General features: G+C 38.7%; 1 protein-coding gene across 6 annotated transcripts in view; it reads right to left on the reverse strand.

The window, feature by feature from the left end:
- The window catches only part of LIPM (lipase family member M), a 29,622-nt gene extending 15,647 nt beyond the window's left edge, over window positions 1-13,975 (reverse strand). Inside the window, exons 1-4 of one of the 6 annotated variants that reach the window (XM_032491368.1) lie at window positions 13,917-13,975; window positions 9,372-9,476; window positions 4,178-4,371; window positions 904-1,021 (exon numbers count right to left, since the gene is read on the reverse strand). In XM_032491368.1, coding sequence (XP_032347259.1) covers window positions 904-1,021; window positions 4,178-4,371; window positions 9,372-9,465 — 406 coding nt within the window. In that variant the 5' untranslated portion in view covers window positions 9,466-9,476; window positions 13,917-13,975. Of the gene's footprint in view, window positions 1-903; window positions 1,022-4,177; window positions 4,551-9,371; window positions 9,477-13,916 lie in introns of those variants that run through there. The other 5 variants (XM_032491374.1, XM_032491370.1, XM_032491373.1 and 2 more) reach the window with 5 other exon arrangements.
- Window positions 13,976-20,809: the final 6,834 nt, after the last annotated feature.

Consider the following 20,809-nt stretch of genomic DNA (forward strand, 5'->3'; position numbering starts at 1 on the left):
GCCGCACTGGCCAAAGATCTTAATTTGAGTGCAGGTTTTGCAACATACTAGCAAGTACTAGCATACGCTTTCTGGATAAGTTACTTAACCTCTGTGAGAGCCAGTTTTCTAGGATTATTATGAAACTTAAATCAGACTAATGCAAGTAAAGCACTTAGCATTGTACCTGGCATATTGAAAGAACACAGTAAGAACTAGGATCTGTGCTCATGACAGCACAGACATTTGTTGCTGCTATAAAGAGCAATGTAGTTACTGTTAAAAAAATAGAGCTAGAGTACCAAAAGGAATAAAGCCAAATAGAGATGAAGGATGGGCACACTTTAGTAATAAAGGTGAAAATTTTAAAAGCCAACAATTGCTGAAAATCTCATATATGAAGAAAAGGGATTATATGCACTGTGGATGCATGTACCAAAAATTAAAAATTGTTCCTATGGCGCCCAATTCTTTAAAAGACTTTAGTGAAAAGCTGGAAAACAGCTTAAATATTTAAAGGGCTATTTGGATGGGGAATATAGAGTGTGCTATGGTGGGCACTGGGGGTCATGTTGGAGTTTGTATTCCACATAAGCAAGGGTTGGCATGGTCTGTTTAGAGATGATCAGTGGATATTCTAGAATAACTACATAGGAGGAGTTTGAGGAATGGATTAAGAATAGAAGGGGTCAAGAAATGGACTCCTTTTGAAGCTATTTTTTGAAAGACAAACACTATGTTTGAGATAATTGGGGATGTGGTAGTGGGGATGGAGAGTGTGGGGGAACTGAAGCCATCTTTTGGTGGAAACAGTGGGCTCAGTCTGTACCCGGAGCCCAGGCTCCCTTCTACACACTCAAATCACAGGGAAGTCTTTACTTTAGGGAAGGCAGCCATGTTGGGGCGACATATTGTGAAGCATACCTGTCTTCTTAGGTTGCACCAGGCCTTGAGGAATCCTGTTAATGGAAAGGATATACCCATCTTCTGTCGTGACTTCATACTCCTCACAGGGATAGCCTTTATGTCGGATGATTTCGCTCTATGGAAAAAGCACATTTTTTTTTTGAGTTTCGTTTTGCATAGCTACATTCTCAATGATCCAAAAGTAAAAAGAATATTCCTTGATGCTGGATGAGGTAGACAAGAAATTCATTGTTTTTCCCTAGCTAATGATGCTATTGTAAAAAAATTAGCCAACCCCTCTAGTTCTCATTTCCTTTATCTTTAGTGTGGAGATTGAATGAAAGGTAGTTCTTAAAGTGTGGGCCTTGGACCAAGGGCATAGCACCACTTGGAGATTTGGTAGAAATACAAAACGATCAGTTTCCACCCAAACCTACTGAATCAGGAACTCAGAGGATGGGGCTCAGCAATTTGTTTTAACAAGCTCCTTAGAAAATTCTGATATGCTCTAATGTTTGAGAACTGCTGGAAAGGAACACTGATTCTAAAACCTGGCTACACATCAGAAACATCTGGGGTGCTTACACGTAAATATTCCTGGGCCTACTTTGGGTTGGGGACCAGGTAGTTCTACTGCAGCCAAAGGGGCACTTGTCCCAGGATAATTCATGAGAGCCCCTGGGCCATGTATCGTCTGAGGTTCTTTTCAGCTCTAAAGCCACGGACTCAAGAGCAGTACAGTTGTTCCTCAGTATCCACGGGGAATTGGCTCCAGGACTCCTCATGGATACCCATCTCCACGGATGGTCAAGTTTCTTACAGAAAATGGGGTTTTACGTCAGTCCTGCATGTTGGCGAGTTTTGCATCCCTGGATGTGGAGGACCCACTACAGTTCTTAACATTTTTAGGTTAAGGATCTCTCAGTGAATTTGAGGAAAACTATAAAAATGGATATACACATGGAAACACTATACACTTTCAGGGGTTTCACATTTCTTGCTCCTTGTATATGGACCCCTAGTTAAGGACCCCTCCCCTATACAGTTGTTACATGTAGAAGGTCTTTGTAAAATAGAAAGCTGCAGAGTTCTCCTAAGTGTCCTCAGTTTCTGCCCACTGCAGTTACTTAGAGGAGAAAATTATTTCTATCAGCTTCTGCTTTTAAAGGAACAAGGGAGGAGAAAGCCAGGTGCCAAACGCCCAGTGTAGTATACAGGACAAAGGGCATAACAGTTAAGAGAAAGGCCCTGTGGTCCCACTGTTTAAGTTTTTAAATCTTGGCTTCAATACTAATACATACACTAGCTGCATGATCTTAGGAAATTCAGTTAAGCTGTCCCTATTCCTCAGTTTATTCATCTGTAAATTAGGTATATCAATGGTTTATACTCCATGGGATTATTGCAAGGACTGTATGCACATTTCTTGCACAAAAGATACTGTACAAATAACACTAGACTGCCTGGCACATAGTAGAAACTCGACGAGCTACAGCTACCACTGTAATTAAAAGTTACTCCCACCCTTCAAGCAACTCCTAGTCATCTTTTAGACTTCAGGTTAAGAAACATTTCTTCAGAAAAACTTTTCTGAATTCTCTGAATGGATCCCCCTATTTCATGTTTTCTTTTTTGATTTCACTGTTGTTGTGGTTAGTAACTGAGTGTCTGTTTTCCTTGCTGGATTGTAGACTTCATGAACTCAGGGCTTTTGATGAACCTGGATCTCTGTGTGACCTCAGTGCATAGCGCAGTATCAGGGGCCTAGCAGGTGTTCAGTTAACACTAGCTGGAAAAAACATGAATGAGGCCGGCTGTATACCAAAATATAGGATAAATTATATCCAGATAAATTAGTACACAGAGTCAACCCCATTCAGACTCTGAACCACTTTTACTCTATTTCATTTAATTTATATGAGCGATTATATGATTTTCTAATTTACTTTGCCTCTCAATGCATAACTGCTCAACAACAGAGTCTAATTCAATGGATTTTAGTCTTAGGGCTCTTGAAGTTCCAACAGTGCTGGGCATACCCAGTGGGTGAGACCCAGGGCGATTGGTCCTGCCTGTGACTAAAGAGATTCCCTTCACTGAGTGACCAGAGGAATTTGTATGGGAGCTTCTCGGGGCCAGAAGGATGGCCCTTAAGGACCTACATCAATTTGCTGACGATCTGGACAAACCATCAAAAGACCGTCAATTATTGGAATGGTCAAAAGAAACGTGGGATCAGACATCATGTAGATTTAGAATATTTCTATGGCCTGTCAGAGTTTTAGACTTCATTCAAAGAGGCCTCCATGAAAAGGGTCTTAAATGTGCATAAAGGCACGTGAAATCTGTGATAAACCTACGGAGCATGAGCAACACACACTCACCTCACTCGGGCGGAGGCAGCCTCTTGTCCCCTGGGATGGTTTATTGCACAGTGATTAAAATTCTGAGCTGTGTGTTCGGGCAGGCCTGGATTTAAGTCATAGCTCTACCGCCTACCACGGGCGTGGCCTAATTGGAGTTGCTTAACCTTTTTAATCTCACTTCCTTGACTGGAAAAATGGGATAGGCATGTCTGCTGCATAGGGCAGTGAAGATGAAATAAAATAGTAGCTCTGCAGCTTTCATCATGATGTCTGCTACGGGAGAAGTGTGACCATATGGCAGACAATATTAAAACTTAACTAAGAGTGTGAAAGTAAGCTGAAAAAATTCCCTGGGATTCCTAGAAATGTCACATCATTCATGAATTTTTCTCATAGGAGGCCCTCACTAGCATTCATAAGGGTCCCCCCTTTTTTTTTTCAGCCAGTCAACAGTTACCAATTCAAAATAGGAGTAAAAACAGTAGATTAGAATGGCCCAGGACGCTACTTCAAGTGGTTGTCCTGATAGTAAGAAGTGAGGTCTCACATCTTTCTAATATTGGAAAAAGTAGAGACAGAATAAGAAGCACAGACAAAATGGAAACAATTATGGGTCTGAGCTTGACCTAAGATACCGCAATGATTTCGCTGCTCACAGAACGAAACTAAGCCTTCAAGAAAAAGTTAAACTGTGTTTGAAGCTCAGTGATTAAGTCATTTAAGTTTACTGAATTTGTTTGAGGTGAACCCAGGTCTACTCATACCCAGTTTAGTGTCCTTTCCAGTATAATTATTAATTAACAACTCTACTCTACTAGCAAAAAATCACCACCATATGTAAATATATAATGCAGATAATACACAGATGCAAACATTAACATGTAAGGCACTCTGTTTCCCCCCAAACATGGAAAAACCCCACTTACAATATTCATGAATGCTTCTGGGTCCACAGCTTTTGTTGGCATGTGTCCTGAATTCACATTTCTTTGGAACAAGTATGCCACCAGAATCAGAAGCCACATCTCTGTTCTGTGTGAGACAATCCACACTCTTGACAAGATTTTTGACATGGTCCAACATCTGCATTTATCTTTTCCTGGCAATATGACAGCTGATTCTATAAGTCAGAAGAATCTGTAGGTTTAAAAACTCGTATACTGTCCAGCTGTAACTTCTTCTCCAAATTCTGAAGCAAATTAAACAAGCTTGGTTGATAGGAACGAAAGAACACAATGTAGAATGAAAACATACTCCAGGATGTCCCAGTGCCATCTGGCTCCTCCCACTCCCTCACACAACTTCATGGGTAGCACTTTCGTTGATGCAACCTGGAATTACATGCATATGATGCAGCTCATAAAACCCTGTTCATCGTCAGGTAATAGGAACCACAGAGGGAATCCATTTCTTTTTTCCCCCCTAATTCTTATCTTTCTTTAATAGGTAGAAAGGTATGAGGTCTGCAAAACACATCACAAACTTCTGGAGTTATTTTCCAGGGCTTTATTGATCACTGCCTTTCAGTTAAAAATCAATGTAGTGACAAGTATTTTTATTTAAATGTCAAAAAATTTAGGACATTTTCTATTTTTAGTGATGCATGAAAACCTTGATTGGAAGAAAGTAATTCTTCCATGTTCAGGCCATTTCTAGCTAGCTCAACTAAGTAGATGTGTATGCAAATTTATATTTGGATTTGTAATCACCAATTGATTGCTGAGAGATTAGTTTGATGGATACCTGGTAATTAATCATCTGTAATAACTGAAATGAGTTGCAGCCCAGTTATTTCCATGAACCAAAAGCCCTAGTTCAATCAACTGTGTGGCCAGGTGAGCAATTCCTTAGCCTACAAATATTTAAACAGGGCAGGAGAATAGACTTATTGTCATTTTAAGTAAGGAATGTGTTAGAATTTAAGACAATCACTATTTAAAGTGAAATATTTCTTTACTTTTACCTCAACGCTTCAGAACTGAGCTACCAGCAGCCACACTCATTTAGAGACTTTTGTAATGTGGTTGGTGAAGGAGCCAAAGCTGGAACAGGAATGATGGGTCTGTAAGAAAATACCTGCCCACACTCGCAGCCTCACCCACTCTGGGCCAACTGCATAGGCGTGACGAAGTAAGCCTGCAGCTCTTATCTGGACCAGTCTCCACATTCCCACCATTGCTGCTCAGATGTGTGGTAAGGCATAGGAGCTGACCTAATTTAGAAGAGCAGAGGGAGCATGTCCTTAGTGCCGCTGAGCTTACTCTGAATTTATGCAAAGTGAGGTTTTTAGAAAAAGAACCTGGGCTCCTACTGCTGACATTTTAGGATTTTAAAATGTTTTACAGCCAGACGCCTTCCCCTTTCCATTCTACTCCTTTCTCCCCCTCTTCTCCCTCTGGGATTTCAATGATGTGTACTTGGTTTCTATTATTTTATCCTATAATTTCTATGGACTTTTTCTGTTCCTTTTCATTATTTTTGTTTGTTTGTTTTTGGTTCCTCTGATTGGACAATTTCAGTTGATCTGTCTTCGAGCTCATTGATTCATTCTTTTGTTTGTTCAAGTCTGCATATGAAATTCTCTCCTAAATTCTTCAGTTCAGTCATTGCATTCTTCAGCTCCAAAATTTCTCTTTGGTTCTTTTTATGTTTTCTATCTCTTGGTTGAACTATTCACTTCCTTCTTGTGTTGTTTTCCTGGTACCATTATATTATTTATCTGTGCTTTCTTGTAGCTGATTATCTTTAGAACAATTATTTATAATTCTTTGTTGAACAATTCCTGGATCTCCATTTCTTTGGGGCCAGTTACTGGAGGTTTACTGTATTCCTCACTCTTCATGACCCCCACAGCTTTGTGTCAGTGTCTGTTCATTGGAAGACACAGTCATCTCTTCCTGAATTTATGGACTGATTTTGGCAAAGGAAGAATTCTACCTGTGGGTAGGGGGATGCTGAAGTGTGCTATGACCCCAGGTCTAGTGGTGCAGGGCACAAGTGTGGGAGCATGTGGTGGCAGTAGGTCCAGTGGGGAGGGGTGTCCCCGGCTCAGACTGCTGGGGTTCACAGCATCCACAGCTGGGTGATCTTTGGTGAGCACTGCAGGGCTCTGCGCTGACTGCAGGCATGTTTGGGGTCTTCAGTAGTGCCTCCAGGTCCAGTAGCTAGGGACCTGGATGGGTGACAGTGGAGGCTGGAGGCCATGTTGTGCACACATTCGGCTGTGGGGACCAGCTGCAGGTGCCTATGTGGTAGCAGGGGCTGATTGCAGACACATACACCATGGCGGGGCCTGGGGCAGGTAGCAAGGGCTGGGCTCAACTGTGGGCAACGTGACAGCTGCAGAGGCCTGTGCTCGCTGGTAGCTAAACAGTTTCCCCCAGGCTTGTGCTTGGCAGTGGGGGTCAGCCAAGGCTGCCTAGTTACTATGACAGGCTGTGGAGTCACGCCTTCTGCTCTCTGACCTGACATTTATAGGATAAGCCAGAGTTTCTTCATCAGCTCGTGAAACTATGAAACACTGGTGTAGAGAGCAGCACTCATATCCCCCACAGACTGGTCCCAGTGTGACTCCTGACTCCATCCCTTCCTGATGCAGTGCCCCCTGTCAAGCCACTTAACCCCTCAGAGCCTCACTGAAAATGAGATGCTATCAGGATAAGTGGAAAAAATGTGTGCAAATGGCATAAGCACATGGTGGCTGCTTAGAGAACAGTCTTTCCTTTCCCTTTTTCTTTTTCTTCTTTAAGGATCTTGTGATATGGACAAAGCTTTGGTGGGTTAAGTTTAGCTTGTTTGCAATGTTTAGTTATTACAAATAATATCATAGCATCTGGTCATATATAAATATGTATATATGTATGTATATGTGTGTGTGTGTGTATAAATATATATAGTGTGGACATATGAGAGTATTTTCATAGAAAAGATGTACAGATGTGGAATAATGGATCCATCTGTATTTCCAGGCTAAGTTCCCTCAAAAAGATTGAACCAATTTAAGTTCTTATAATAGAGCATGATCCTGGTTGTTTCTCCACATCTTCCTTCATCAATTCTACACTTTAGAAACCTTTTTATTTTTGCCAATGTGATGGAATCGAGATGCTATTTCATTATAATTTTAGTTTTCATTTTCTTGAGTTATAATGAAATTGAGACATTTTTAATGTGTTGGCTATTAGATTTTCTTTTATGAATTGCCTTTGAAGATGATTAGCCTGTTTTCTCTGTGGTTTTTTTTTTTTTTTTAATGATTTGTCTGGGCTTTTAATCTTTATAAATATTGATCATCATTTTGTGATAAATATCATATTTTCTCTTTCCCTTTTGAAAATTGTGATTGTGGTGCCTTTCTTTAGCTATTAATCCATCATACAGAAGTGCTAAAATGTTATGGGTTAAGTCTCTTGAGGTTTTCATTTTGAGTTTCTGGGTTTTCTGAGTTTTTAAAGACAGATTTTCTTTACATCAAGGTTATACAAATATATTTTATATTCTTTTCAATGTTTTTACAATTTTAAAATTTATCTGGTTATTTGAAATTTATTTTTCAGCATAGTTGGGTATTGAATCTGGGTTTTTTTTTTCTAAGTAGTTATTTCATACTACCAGTATCATTTATTATATAGTCTTTTCTGATTTCATTTCTAGGAAAGCCACCTTTACTCTTTCATCTTATGTTACAAAATCCTGCAGCCTTGGGGCTTACATGACTTTCCTAGACCAGTGCTTCTCAGCTGAGAGTGATTTTATCTCCCAGGGGTTTTGGCAATGTCTGCAGACATTTTTGGATGCCATCACTGTGGGAATGTTCCTGGCACCTAGTGGGAGAGGCCAGGGGTGCTTCTAAGTGAGCATCCTGCAATGCACAGGACAGACCCTCACAGCAAAGAATTTCCCCACCCCAAATGTCAATAATGCTGAGGCTGAGACGGCCTAGAGCCATCACAGTATATAAACATAGGTCTGAAAAAAATCCTGCTTAGAAAAGGTGTATGAACATGCTTTTTAAATCATATTTTAAAATATTGGGGTTTTTTTTTTTGTATCTGTTGACAAATCCTCCAAGAGCTGTTTTGCATTTGAGCCTGTCATCATGATTTAATAGCTGTCCATTTTCCAGATGAGAAAAAAAATGTGCCTTTTCATCATTGTGATTTCTATGAGATGCTCCCTTTTCTCATAACTAAGATATTTCATGCTCACCAACTGCAGAAGACAGTGTTTGATTCTCAGGATGACAAATGCATATACTAACTGGATGTTCATTTATAATCAGGCCAGGTGGGGACGATGTTTTCAAACTTGATTTTACCTCTTACAGTCAAGAAAGTCAGACTGAGAATCATCTGATCAATGACACTGATTTCAGTTCCTACCCTAAACCAACTACGGCATGGTCTCTGGGTATGGGGTCCGGGAATCAGTATTTTTCTCAGGTAAACTAGATGACAAGGAAGAGCTGCATTTGGGGGTCACTGCCATGCAGGACTCACAATCATCCCACCTGCAGGGCGAGAACCTCTAATCTCTGTGAGGCAACTTATTCCAGCCTGGCTCCTTCCCTCGAGAGGAATTTGGCCCCAGACAGTGAAATAAGCCTGGGACTTCTGGGGTTAAAGATTTCCCTGTACTCACCAGCATCAGTGATGTAGTAAAATAATGATTCATGATAACCATAACCTCTCTGAGTTTTTAAAATGTAAAATGAGAAACTACGGTGATTGAATAAACAAACATACAGGTTACTCATTTCTATGAGGGCTAATGATAGTTTATATTGGTTCAGTCTTCCTTCATCTTTAATGGGTTTAAACATTAATTAAGTTCATAAAACCAGGTTGCATGTAACAAAATATACGGCAAAGTCTAGAGAGTAAGATCACATGGATTTGGTCTGCATGATGCCAAGTGGAAAACACCCTGAATCTGATGCCCCCCCCCCCCAATAGAGGCATTTCACAAATACCCTGATCAGCTAAACTTTTCATGGTTTATTGAGATGTTTAGCATCTAGGGCCACTCAATCCCAGAGATAAAAGAGGTAAAAACAGCAGTGAAGGGGCTGAACTTCCAGAATTAGTTCCAAAATGATAGCAAAATAATTTTCTTAAGTACCTTTAGCATTTAGAGATGCAAAGTTTATCCTGAAGTCTTTAAACCTTGGCATTCTCAATTTTTCAGCTTTTAATAGATTCACTATATGTATCATCAAAATGGTTTCTTGGAGACCATGTCAAAGAAAAAAGAAAATTTGGAATGAGTTGACAGAAATTGAGTATGTTTGAAAATCATGAAGGAAAATATTTGTGATGGAAGAATTAGTCCAAAAAAAAAAAAATCAGAGAACTGGTTAGACATAGTTCCTCCCTGGTGGAGGGCATTTTGTTGTAAGAAAAGAGATTCCCAGGTCCCTTCTACCCTAGGGACTTGGTAACAACTGTATTCAGTCAACCTGTCATCTGGGTGATGTGAACCCTAGCTGAAAATGTGATGGAAGGCCAAAGGAGGAATGTTTCTTCCTGGACACATTCCACAAACAAGGAAAACACATATCAAAGTTGCCTCTGTCTCCCAACAACCCTGGACTTTTGACTTCTCTGAAGCTTAGCTCCAGAGTTCACAGTTTCCAGGGCAGGGGATCTGGGCTAGTGATTGCAAACTTATGGCAAATTTGAGAATAGCATTAGAGAAAAGGAGAGTTTTGGAATTTTTACAAATTTTACCTTTGACAAACCAGCAGGTGAAGAAATATAAATGTTGAATTTAAAACTACCCAAAACGTGTGAGTACATTTATGCAGATTAATAAACCCAATACTAATCAGATGTAGGATGACATTATCCAAGATGGCAGATAAGTCATTTAAGAGCCCCTTAAGTTACTTCCTTTGCCCGCAGACATCCTTCTTCCCCTGACTATGAGAAAAATCTTTACGTTGTTTTGTCATAAGCCCTGAAGCTCCACTAATGAAAAACGAGCCTGGTTAGTGAGGCGTCCATGTATAGTGGAAGAAGCACTGGAGTAGGACCCAGGCTCTGGGGCCCCTGGGTGGCAAATTGTAGGACTGTAGAGCGGTCACTTCCTCTTTTGGGCCTTAGGATCTATAAAAGTTAGTTCGAGCCAGCTCGGTAGTTCACACAGTGTTTTGTGGTTGCCTGGTTTCTGTAGAAGGGCCGAAAGGAGTCTGCCAACCTATGAATTAAATTTTGTTTTCAAATATAATTTTACCTACCTAAATGACCGTGCTTCACATGTAATCTTAAATGTTGTACATCAAATTTCACAGCATCAGTGGCCACTTAATCATTAACCAGTGCCAGAATCTTGGAGTAAAATTCCCTCTGCTGTCTTGTATAATTAAAGAGAACTGAAGTTGATGAAAACTTCTTAATGGTTTAAAAACGACTACGATGTCAACTGCTTCTCTGTGATGACTTTACTGTATCTTGTAGCCAAACCAAATAGAGCACTGAAGAGTAAGCAGAGATGATACAACCACAGTCCTGTTGCTCGTAATAATTTCTAATTCTGGGGCTCACCAAAGTAGCTTTGTCTTTGCCACTTTACTTTATAATGGGTGACAGTTGAAAATTTGGATTTTATACGATAAATTTATACTAACCACCTGCTACTCATTTATTCTATGTATGTTGGAACCTTGTAATCTTTTTGTTTGAAAAGACTTTTTGCTTCTAAAAATGTTTTAAAATCTTTGGGACAAGATAGTTACTATAACCTCTCTCTCCTCTGACATTATATCTAGGTCCTTTTTAAAAAAATTGGAAAATATCTACTTCTACTATCATCTTTATCATCTTTGAGATTTTGAAATTTTTGACATAGACAGTAGAGAAGAAGTGGCTGGAATCACTTTGGTCCAGGAGTACCTGAGGGGAGAGTCGGGCTAGGGTGATCCCCATTTAGGGCTTGGAAACAGAAAGCAGCACGAAGCACTATAAATTTTTATAAGGGAGAGGGGAATAAACCTTGGAAAGTGTCCCCCAAAGGCAAAAAAGTGGTAGGCACTGGATCTTCCCTGGCTGCTGGGGTGCAAAGTGCCTGGTTGTTCAATTCTGCTTTCATCCTGCCCTGATTTTTAAAGTGGTCACATTTATGGGGCTGTAACACACTGAAGCTGACGAAGACCTGGCAGATGGACTAGTTTATTTCACGGATAAAACAGGCCCAGGAGAGGGAAACAACTTGCCCACATGCGTTAAGGTCAGCTTCAGCATGGTGGAGGCTAAGGCAAGCAAGGGACGTGGAGAATGAAAACAGAGAGAAGGTGTAGAGGGGAGCTAGGATAAATAGGAACCCCCTCCTATCACCTCGCTAGCATTCAGGAGACATCCCAGCAACATCCACTGTCCCCCTTTAAAGTAGTTTTTTTTGTCTTTTTGTTTGTTTGATTTTGCTTACTTTTTTTTTAGGTGGGTAAGTAATTAGATTTATTTACTTAATTTTTTTTAAATAGAGGTACTGAGGATTGAACCTAGGACCTTGTGCATGCTAAGCATACACACTACCACTTGAGCTATACCTTCCTCTCCTTTAAAATAATTAAATGGTAAGTGTCTCTGTGTTCACAAGTTGCCTCTCCTTTCTATACATTCTTGCTTTTGAAATTCTCCGCATTTTCAGAACACAACAGCTGATTGCCTACCTCACCCTGTTGACATGTTGACATATGACATGTCATTTCCAGAATATTCACCCCTAGAGCTCCTGCCCTGAAATATTTATTTGATTGTCTTTGACACACCTAGTATGTTTTTCCAACAGGGAATAGGCAGCCTCTTCTTAATCATCAATAGACACCAAACAAAAGAGATCAAAATAAACTACAAAAAAATCTGGAAACTCTATGAACAGTTTTAAAACACTGTCCTTAAAGATGTAGAAGAAAATGAACTTTTCTGCTCTTTGAAATCTATAATATACTTAGTGAAAGATGGTACAATTGAGGATCATAAAGGATTCTAGTTGTCACTGGGTGGCTTTGAAAGTTTTTCCCAGGGCTATTAAAGGGGTGAGCATGAGGATGTGTAGGTTTAGTTACGAAGCCTGGAAATACCAACTGAAGCCTCAAGTCACAGGGACACCTAGCAGGGAGTCTCCCCTAGAGGAGACAATAATAGTGGAAACCAAAAGACCTGGGTTCAAATCCCAACTCTGCCCCTCACCAGTTGGACCCTTGAACAATTTCTGATTTTCCCTTTTCTTACCTATAAATTGATAATAGTAATATCACCTTCTTTGCAGCATTGTTATAAAGCCTAAGTAAAACGTGTGTGTGAGGTGCACAGCATGACCCCTGGCATCTAGAAGCTACTTAATGTGTTGTTGCTGTTAATTACCGTTGTCCTTAGTGCTAGGATTGTTACCAATCTGTGGGCTTGAGGTGGAGAAGACCAAAAATAAGGCTGATTACGTGAAGATTTTCTACCTCATATTTCAAAACATAAGAAGGCTGGAACAGGAGATCTGACAACAGACCATGCTCTTTAGTGGATGGACTTTGCCAGGTGAGGTTTAGGTAAAACTACTCTGGCCACCACGGGCTTTGCCACAACAACACTTAGCAAATGAGGAATTTAGAAGTTCTCCATCTGATAATCTGTGTGGACAGCCAAAGTTGAAACTGACTTTAAGGCTACACAATTTGTTTGCATTGATTATATCATCAAATCTATTATTGGTTGAGTGTGTACCATGCATGAGACTTCTGAAATAGCCAAAAACTTTGAAAAGACCTTTCACATTTTGCTGTAATTGTCCATCCGCTGCACCTTTCTATACCCGGAAAATAGTATTTTTATAAATTTATAAATTCATCTAAATACCCTTAAAAATTTCCTCACTTATTATTTTTTCTCCTTTAAGGAGATGCTCTGAAATGGATGTCAAGTCAAAAGAAAGCCAAGCATATGCTCTTATTTATCACATAAAATGTAGAATAAAAAGTTTCTTCTTACTCTTTCCCCTCAAAAGATTACCACTTATTTTCCTCTCTTTTATTTACTCAAACATGCAATTAATTCTCTTTTAAAAATATTTCAGTTTTCAGTGTAAATTTTTATAACTCTCTGGTGTGGGAAATTTGGCAGTGTGTATAAAATATTTGAATATTCTTAATTCAGAAATTTCTGTCAATAATGAACAAAAATATTTATAAGGAACAGAGTGAGAAGTTGTAAACAGCCTAAACATCTATGTGAGTGAAATGGTTACGTAAATTCTACTTTATCCTTAAAACACAATACTGTTTGGTCATTACAGATACGTTGTATATGAATATTATAGATAATGCAAGTGTTCACAGTGTGTTTTAATGAAGAAAATGAAGACTACTGCACAGTATTTCTTACATATTTTTCAAGTTATAAAGCAGACATGAATGGAAATGAGACCAGAGAGAAATCTGTCAAAGTATTAATCAAGTAATTTTCTCGAGGTGGGGAGGATATTGATTACTTATTATTTTCTTTTTCAATGTCTTTCTGTTTTTAAAAAGACCTATAATAAACATTTTACTTTTGCAATTAGACAAAACACAGTAAGTCTTTTATAAATTTAATTTGAGAAAAAAATTCCCAAGCCTATTTTAATCTAAGAGAAAAGCAGTGCAATTTAGGAACAGAAACTATAGCTAAGACCTACCTCAGTGCAGAGTCCATTGGCTGGAGGAGGGCTGATTCAGGAATGCTGTCTCCTCAGCTCAGATGCTCCAGTATAAAGAGAAGCTGAAGGAGAGGGGGAAGTCAACAATGGCCACGCAGAGCTTCCCCTATAATCAGCTACCATTTTAGCAAGCAGCTTCTCTGCCTCAGGCCTAAATTCTTCTGCAGTTGTTTTAATCCGTGGCTACCATTTCCCTGGATGCCTTGGAGTTCGTTAGGCAGTGTTTCCCAAGTGTAGGGTACACAGCTCTGGCACTATGGAAGATTTTAGCTGATACCTGGGCACGGTATTAAATAATGTTGAATCACGCGGTGTGAGAGTTAGTCTCTGTATTAGTTTCTTATTGCTCCTGTAACAAATGACCACAAACCTAGCGGCTTATCAACGCCTGCATGTATTCCCTAATGGTTCTGAGGGTTGAAAGGGCTGCACTCTTTCTGGAGACATCGGGGGAGAATCTGCTTCCTTGCCTTTTCCAACTGCTAGAGGCTGCCCGCATTCCTTGGCTGCTAGTGCTTCACCTCTGCTTCTGGTTGTTTCATTGTCATCTTTCTCTTTTTGACTTTGACCGTCTTGCCTGCCTCTTATGAAAACCCTTGTGATTACATTGGCTTCACCCAGATAACCCAGAATAAACACCCCACCTCAAGTTTCTTAATTTAACCACATCTGCAAAGTCTCTCTTGCCACATCAGGTAACACTTTCACAAGTTACTGGTATTAGGACATGAATCTCTTTGGGGAGGGGACACTATTCATCTTAGCACAGTCTCCCTATCAATTTTTTTTCAATGTTTTGAGTGTATCAAGGAGAAAGTCTAACTCTGCTGTATGTCTTTGTTTCTAGCACATGCTAATCTCTCTTGCAAACAGACAGCACGTAGTTAACAAAAAGAAGGCAGCTCTGAAACTCGTTTCCTGACTAGTTATCTATTTTATTATCAATTATCTCCTTTTTATTATTATGTTTATGGTTATCTTCAAATTATGGAAAATAATTCTTTTCCTTCTCATTTACGGTGGCTATAGAAAGTTTCTTTTAAAAAATACTTAATTAAAGAAGTGAATTGATTTTGAGACTTTTAAATAAGCAGTATTAAAGGTGGCATACAGATATGGCAAACATTGGGGATGAGGGATGTGAATGACTAAAGTTTGGGAAATATTGCCTTCATAGGACACCATTCTACTTAAAATTAGGAAAGAATCAAGATGTCCAGGAATAACTCTGCCCCTGGCTTAGCTATGCATGAGGACTCCCTTGATGAGGGGACACATTTACTTTCTGTTTCTTTTGACAGTTGGTTCTGCAGATGGTAGAGGATGAGCCAGCAAGACAAGAAGAAATACCAACTTTCTCATTCATGAAAAATGCAAATCACCAATGGAAAATCTGTGGGGTACCATGTATTAGACATTGGATAAATGCAAACCTCCTTGCAAGTCTTGCTGAGGGGTAAATTCCCTGCATGAAGGTAGTCTCACTCTGATGAATGGCTACAAATCAGGGCAATGTAAGGTAGGAAAGGGCCTGGTCCATCAGAAAAGGAGCAATAAAGAGCTACAGAGTTCAACCAGGGACATGACCCTTTCAGCTTGAAGGTAGAGATTTGATGCCTTTGATGCCATCCTCTGTACTAGGAAGGTTTTCTGAGTACCTTGCCAGACTTGCTCATAATGTGCTGATAAGAAACTAGAGTTTAGGGGGATAGTATAGCTCAGTGGTAGAGCACATGCTTAGCATACACAAAGTCCTGGGTTCAATCCCCAGTACTTCCACTAAAAAATAAAATAAGAAATTAATTAAAAAATACATAAAGAAACCTAGTTTCCTCCCCCAACAAACAAACAAATAAATTTTAAGAAAAGAAACGAGTTTAACTTTCTCTCTGTTAAAATTATAAGATTTTTAGATTCTATAATTCTAAGATCTTCTGTTAATAAAAGATTATGAAAGGTTTTTCTGTTCCTTTTATGTAATCTGCCTAACAATCAAAGATTCTATGTCTTTTAAATATTTCCTGTTCTTGATACTGTCTTTATCAATTGATTACTTAGAAAACTACATCTTTTCAATATGAGGAGAGGTAGGGTTTCTTACAACTTGTAATTTTTTGTATTGGCTTTTCAAATCTTAAATAACTGGAAATACAGGGATGCATTACACCAATGCCCCCAAAAGATTCATTTAAAAAGCTACTTATTATTAAAAAATTTTTTAATTTGCATTTTCCTAGTTGTCCATCATAGACATGTATTATTTTTATAGTATGAATAGTAGTTTCATTGTAACATATAAACATATCAATAAAAAATGTTAAAAAAAACCCCATATAAACATAAGCAGTTTCCAAGTATTCTTGTGACAAGTATTGTAGAGTATGTAGTTAGTAGTTTTTCCTTTGCTCCACTCCAGTGCTGACTTACTGGCTTCTGTTTTCGATGTGCAGAGCCTTTCCATCCCACACTGTTGATGGCAGTCTGGGACCAGGTGTTTATTACCTATAGCAGAGCTTCCAGGGATCTCTTCTTGGGAGAGGGGGAAATGATGAGGTATGGAAGATACATATATTTTTAATGTATTAATTTTGGTGAAACTTATCAAGGGAACATAACATTCCAAATAAATTAATTTTCTCAGCTCACTTGACTGGTTTGCTTAGGAAAGTAATTGACAGACAAATTAAAATACAAACAAAGGTAGTCAGTACAGACAAAAGTTATTGTGGGATATGTGATGATGCTGATATGATTTTTGTTTGTTTTATTTTAAAAGTGGTGGAGGTTTTGATGGGACTAAAGCCCTGTCACACTTTGCCTATTAAGAATATATATATAACCTATTAAGAATACCAGCAATCTGTTTTCACTCTACTCCAAAGCACTTAAATCAAATTAGAACTCTGAAATGTTTTGAGAACCACATCAACGTTTTATAATCTCTAGATGTCAGATTCAGATATGAGTGAAGGATTGTGTAGTAAGCCAATGGAAGCTTCTGGAGAAACTGACATTTCCCCTTAGGGCAGTATACATGTTAGAGATGGTGTCAGCACAGAATTCAGGTTTGGGTGAAACTAGCAATTAATTCAAATGAACTAATTTGAATTGAACGCTTTCTATTTTCAAGTCCCTTTGTTAAAAGTGCTGAGAAGTTTAAGAGGTAAAGCTAGAACTTGGAAACAACCCAGAAGTCCTTCAGTGGGTGAATGGTTAAATAAATGGTGGTGGATCCACCCAATAGGATAATACTGTGCACTAAAAAGGAGCAAACTTATACATATTAACAGTTTGAATGGATCTCAAATGCATTTGCTGAGAGAAAAAGTCAACATCAAAAGGTCACATACTGCATGATTCCATGTACACAACATTATAGAGATGGGAAACAGATTAGCGTTTGCCAGGGGTTAGGTTCAAGAAGGTATACAGTTGACACACAACACTGTTCAAATTTAAGGTGTACAATGTGATGATTTGATATGCCTATTGTCAGCCGAGGGAGGCTGACGTGGGGTTCTAGGAGGTGAGCGGCCCAAATGAAAAAATTCACGAGGAGTTGCCATACTGCAGGACAGACTTCAGCCAGAGACACCATGGGGTTAACAACACTTTATTGCCACAGGGAGGTGCACGCCTGTGATGCACCTGTCCTGCTTTTATCTGTTTTCTGTCAGCACATGCGCAGTCTGAGTTTCTTTGTTCATTAGGCTTACAGAATATCTCTAGCACATGTGAACTTCTATTTTCTTTGTTCTAAATCTTATATAATTGATGCATGCATGGAGCAATTATTTACTGCATACTACAAACATGCTCTGTATCCGTGGCCTTGGGTCCTACAGCCTTAACTTATCTCAAGGCTCTGGCCGTGGCCTTGGGTCCCACGGCCTTAATTCATCTCAAGGCCAGCTCACACCTATATATTGTGAAATATTTACCACAGATAAGGTTAGCCAACATATCCTTTACCTCACATAATTACCATTTTGTTATTAAAGTGAGAACATTAAAGCTCTACTCTCATATGAACTTTCAAATTCACAATACAGTGTTGTTAACTGTGGTCACCATGCTGTACATTAGATTCTTAGAACCTATTCATCTTATAACTGAAAGTTTGTACCCTTTGATCAACATCTCCACATTCCTGCCACCTGTCAGCCCCTGGCAACCACCATTCTACTCTCCGTTTCTATGAGTTTGATGTTTTTAGATTTCACATATAAGTGAGATCATACAGTATTTGTCTTTCTCTAGCTGACTTATTTCACTTAGTATAGTGTCCTCAAGGTCCATCCATGTTGTCACAAAAGGCAAGGTTTCCATTTTTAATGGCTGAATATTATTTCATTGTGTGTATATATATCTCACATTTCCATTACCCAAGTGTCACATTTGACAGATACATTGTTTTCATGTCTTGGCTATTGCAAACATTGCTGCAATGAACATGGGTGTGCAGATATCTCTTTGAGATAGTGATTTCATTTCCTTTGGTTATTTACCAGGAAGTAGGATTGGCTGGATCATATGGTACTTCTATCTGCTCATCTCAGTTTGATGGTTAGAGTATGCAAAAAAATTAAAAAAAAATTTAAATACCCCATTTTCCCATCTCCTGCCTTAATTTTCCAAGTAACTTTGGTCTAGAGTAATGACTGCCATGATATTCCATTGTCATTTATATACCAATTGAGCCCATTTATACAAGTATACACTGTAGGGTGAGTTTGGGGATGTCAGATTTCTTGGGTTAAAACCATGACTTCTTCACTTGTATAAACTTAGGCAAATTGGTTCTTATGTCTCAGTTTTCTGTGTCTCAGTTTTTTCACCTATAAAATGAAGGTGACCCTATACTATCTCATAGTGCTATAAGTTTTAAATGAGATATTTAAGTTAGAACTCTTAGCCAAGAATAAGCAATCACTCTGATATATAATAGTCAATATACTTGCTACCATATGCAAAGCTAAAGAATCAAATATATAAAAAGTAGTCATATTGGTAAGAGTGGGGCATTCTTATCTTCTGTACTTCTTAGCTTACTGATTTAAAGCAGAAAAGCTTAGAGTTTTAAAAAATATTCTTATTGAAATATAACATATTAAGAGGAAACAAATGCACACATTATAAATATATAGCTTGATAATTTTTTTATTGTGGTGAGAACATTTAACATGGGATTTACCCTCTTAACAGGTTTTTAAAGTGTACAGTATTCTTATCTATAGGCACAGTGTTGTGCAGCAGATCTCCAGATTTACTCATCTCCCATAACTGAAACTTTATACCTGTGATTAGTAAATACATTTCCCCTACCTCCAGCTCCTGGCAATCAACATTCTGGTCTCAGCATCTATGAGTGTGACTATTTTAGACACCTCATGTATGTAGGATCATTCAGTATTTGTCCTTCTGTAACTGGCTTGTTTCACTTAGCATAATGTCCTCATGTTCCAACCATGTTATTGAATATAGTGGGATTTCCTTCTTTTTGAAAGCTGAGTAATATTCCATTTGATACATATATTTATATGTGTATATTAAAATATGTTAAATATTTAAGCATTATATAAATATATTTGACACATATACTTATATCACATTTTTTTATCCATTCATCTGTCTATGGATATTAGGTTGTTTCTCTACGGTGGCCATTTTGAATAGTGCTACAACAAACATGGGTGTGCTGTTACCTCTTTGATATCCTGATTTCAATTCTGTTGGATAAATACTCAGAAGTGGGATTGCTGGATTATATGATAGTTCTATTTTTAACTTTTTGAGGAAACTCTGTACTAGTTTCCATATAGACTGCACCATTCCATATTCCCATTAACACTGTACAAGGATTCCAATTTCTCCACTTCTTTGTCAACACTAGTTGTCTTTTGTTTTAACAATAACAGCCACCCTAACAGGCGTGACTTCTAACTGAAGACTGTCAGAGGTGGGAATTCATGTCACCTAGCAGAGTTATAAATATTTTCATCCAAAATTAAAATTCTACATGCTCTTTGAAACAGTAATTCTGGTTCAAAGATATTTATTCTGTAGGTATAAATGATATTTGTATAAAGTCTAAAATGATATTTGTGCAATATTCTCTACAGCACTGAGTGTAATTACAAAAATTCCTAATTCATCTTCATCTCTGTTAATGATGCATTTCCACCTAACCTTTAATACTACTCCATATGAGCTGATGGGGAATGATCTCCAAGATAGATTAAGTGACCAAAGCAAGATGTGGAAAGGTATGTATAGTATGGCACATATAGGAGACAAACTAAATGGGTATCTATGGACCCATTTGAATATGCATGGTGTAATCTTTACCAGAGTACACAAAAATACTGGTAAGAATTAATCATTTTTGAAGGGGAGACTGTCTGACAAGTAGTTGGGAGAAAAAAGGAGACTTCCATTTCATTACATTCCCTATTTTTATCTTTTGGACTTTGTGCCTGTGTGTGGTAGAGTGAATTATGTCCCCAATTCTGCACTTCTGTATAACAGCATTATATGTCCACATTCTTTGCCATGTGGTTTGCAACCTCCCACTGTAGGTGAAGCAGACTACTCCGCCCCACTGAGGTCAGGCTTGGTCATGTGATCTGAATTAGCCAAAGGCATGTGAACAAGCAGAAGTTCCACTCTGTGGGCGCCACCTAGCTGGGCCCCTTGTGCTGGTGGGACCTGTCCTATGAAGGACATAACCCTGAGAGCTGCTAGTTCCAGAATGAAGAGAAGATGTGGAGAAGATCTGGACCCAACCTGCAGCTTCGAGCCACACGCAGGTGATCCCAGCTGAAAGCAGAACCACTCCAGACAAATTGCAGACTTGTGAGCATAAAAAATAA

Source organism: Camelus ferus, chromosome 11 (genome assembly GCF_009834535.1).
Source record: "Camelus ferus isolate YT-003-E chromosome 11, BCGSAC_Cfer_1.0, whole genome shotgun sequence".
NCBI lineage: Eukaryota > Metazoa > Chordata > Mammalia > Artiodactyla > Camelidae > Camelus > Camelus ferus.